This window comes from Phytophthora parasitica, assembly GCF_000247585.1.
Source record: "Phytophthora parasitica INRA-310 unplaced genomic scaffold supercont2.195, whole genome shotgun sequence".
NCBI classification, from domain to species: domain Eukaryota; phylum Oomycota; class Peronosporomycetes; order Peronosporales; family Peronosporaceae; genus Phytophthora; species Phytophthora nicotianae.
The window spans coordinates 4,440-6,951 of record NW_008649181.1 but is presented as its reverse complement, the minus strand read 5'-3'; the positions used below and the strand labels follow the sequence as shown (position 1 = coordinate 6,951).

At 46.6% G+C, this 2,512-nt stretch overlaps 1 protein-coding gene across 1 annotated transcript; it reads left to right on the top strand.

Moving 5' to 3' along the window:
- Positions 1-34: 34 nt before the first annotated feature.
- Positions 35-763, top strand: PPTG_19813 (hypothetical protein; the record flags this gene model as incomplete). The annotated part of the gene is made up of 1 exon (XM_008918374.1): positions 35-763. One exon carries the CDS (start codon positions 35-37, stop codon positions 761-763), a length of 729 nt encoding a protein of 242 aa, XP_008916622.1.
- Positions 764-2,512: the final 1,749 nt, after the last annotated feature.

The window sequence follows — 2,512 nt, the reverse complement described above, 5'->3', positions numbered from 1 at the left end:
CTGCCTCGAGGGGAACTACAACTTGTGTCCGGACATGGCGTTCGCGGCCACGCCCCCGTACGACGGCACGCTGGCCAAGTTCTACCGTATGCCCGAAGATTTCTGCTACAAACTGCCGTCCAATGTCAGTATGCAAGAAGGAGCGATGCTCGAACCCACGGCTGTGGCCGTACACTTCTGCCGTCTGGCCAAGGTGTCACCGGGCCATAAAGTCGTGGTGTTTGGTGTCGGCCCCGTGGGTCTGTTGACCTGCAAAGTGGCTCGGTACGTGTTCGGAGCCACGACAGTCGTCGGCGTGGACGTCAATGAGAAACGTCTCGCGGTGGCCAAGGAGCACGGCGCGACGCACGTGTATCTTGGAAAGTCGGGTGTGACGCCTCAAGAATCGGCCGAGCAGATCATTGCCGAGTGCGGACTGGGCGACGGTGCCGATATCGTGATCGACGCGAGTGGAGCGGAGCCCTGCATCCAGACAGCCGTCTACGTCGCACGCAACGGTGGCACGTTCACACAGGGAGGCATGGGCAAGACCGACATCATGTTCCCTATTGGCATCATGTGCGGCAAGGAGCTACACGTGACCGGCAGCTTCCGGTACTCTGCAGGCGACTACCAGCTTGCACTCGAGATGGTTGCTAGTGGGCGGCTGAGCGTTAAGGAGCTGATCTCGGAGACCGTGCCGTTCGAGGAAGCCAAGGAGGCTTTCGAGAATGTCAAGCGTGGCAACGGCATCAAGTGGCTTATTGAAGGGCCTAGGAACTGATGAGAGAATGTTTCGTCCCTGAAAGATGGTTTAGTGACAGAGGTTGGGCATTGTGAAGCAAATTTTGTTGCTGTAATTCATTCTGTTGTGGCTGTTGCTTCTTCAATCTCGGCAGACTGCAGTGATTGACCATGAGCTGGGCAGAATGCCCATAAATGATCACCCTTCTTTTGTCTTCGTTTTATGAAAATGAAGATTGAAAATGAAGCCCGACTTTCTTCTTTTTGGTCTTATCATATAAGCATCCTGAAACGTCTTACTTGGTATTCTGAAAGCCTCTAATAGAGGCTTTCACCGATGAGCGCAAAAAAGCGGTATAAAAGTTCGCAAGACGAAACTTGTTGTCGGGTGATACTTTTGTCGGCCACGTTATGTACTTTTGCGCTACGGAAGATCAAGCGCTTCTAAAGTGTAGTTGCAACGTGCTTGAGCCGGGCGTTACAGTAGTTGCAGACAAAATAGTGGTCTGTGTCAGCAGCGAAAAAGAAGCGGCAAAGGTCGCTGTTGCGTGTAGTGCTCATTCGGAAGAGTTTTACAGTAGAGAGTGCAGTTGGAACTGAGGGCCTAGAGCTTAAATTTTGTACGAAGGTTGCTGTCTAGATGGCTAAGCGTTGTGAAGCTCTGAGCCATCCAACTACGGTTATGGGACCACCGGCGATTGACTAAACCGTCCACGGCTAGTATAATACGTCTTATAGTATTAATAGCAATATATTGTGTCGTTGTGCAATAATATCACATAGTCATATATTTCAATAGTTAATAATTCCGTACAAAAAATATGAATAGTATTGGTACGGAATAATTTTTTCCGAGCCCTGCTCCAAAGGCCAAAACCTTGGTTTAGTGACATTCCACCCTGATTTAATGACACCCTTGTTGGAGTCTGTCACTGCCCTGCGCGTTAGAGGACGAACACCAGAGCCCCGCCATTAAGCAGGGGTTGGAAAATAAAATATGCTCTCTGGATTTTAATCCAGTGTCCAGAGGTCTGATTTTTGAAATGATGGCACCACACGACAAATACACCTAACATCAGAGTGCTCCAATTATTTCACTACTGATGACGATGTTGCTTGTAACTCAATACACATTAAACGGCAACATCAGTTCGTACACTTCAATAAAACACTATTGCGACGAATGGCCAATGTTTGATAGTAGTTTGATTTTCTTCCAAAGTACTACATTCATGTAGTAGTAGGGTCTCCTCCAATAATATAGTAGTAATATCCTCATATTCAGGATCTGGAACATGGCATTATTAGTGCTATAGTTGTTATCCAGTAGTTCCTAGTAGTTTATACGGTCGACATCTATACATATCCTTTTAGATATCGTTATCGAAAACAAAAAGGAGCAAATATGTTGGTTGACCGTCGTCTAGTACGGCATCGCTAGATTTGACATAGAACCTAGATTTCATGACGAAATCCCGTTCAATTCGAACTCCGAGACCTTGTACCTCAGACACATACCACCTGTAGAATGCCTACTGTATACAGTAGTGGTTTCAAACGTGTTCTAACTAACTAACTAACTAACTGGATCCAAGACAGATTGAATACAATATATGTGCCAACCTACAAGCAGGCATTGACAGCATTTTGTACCAACGGTGCTGAGACGCTACTATTTACTAGAAAATACTACCCAAGGTACAATAATAATATGTAGTTTGGCAAACTACTACTCATGCCATCTATTTCAATGGCATCAATAGTGAACTTAGTTCTTGGAACAGCGCGA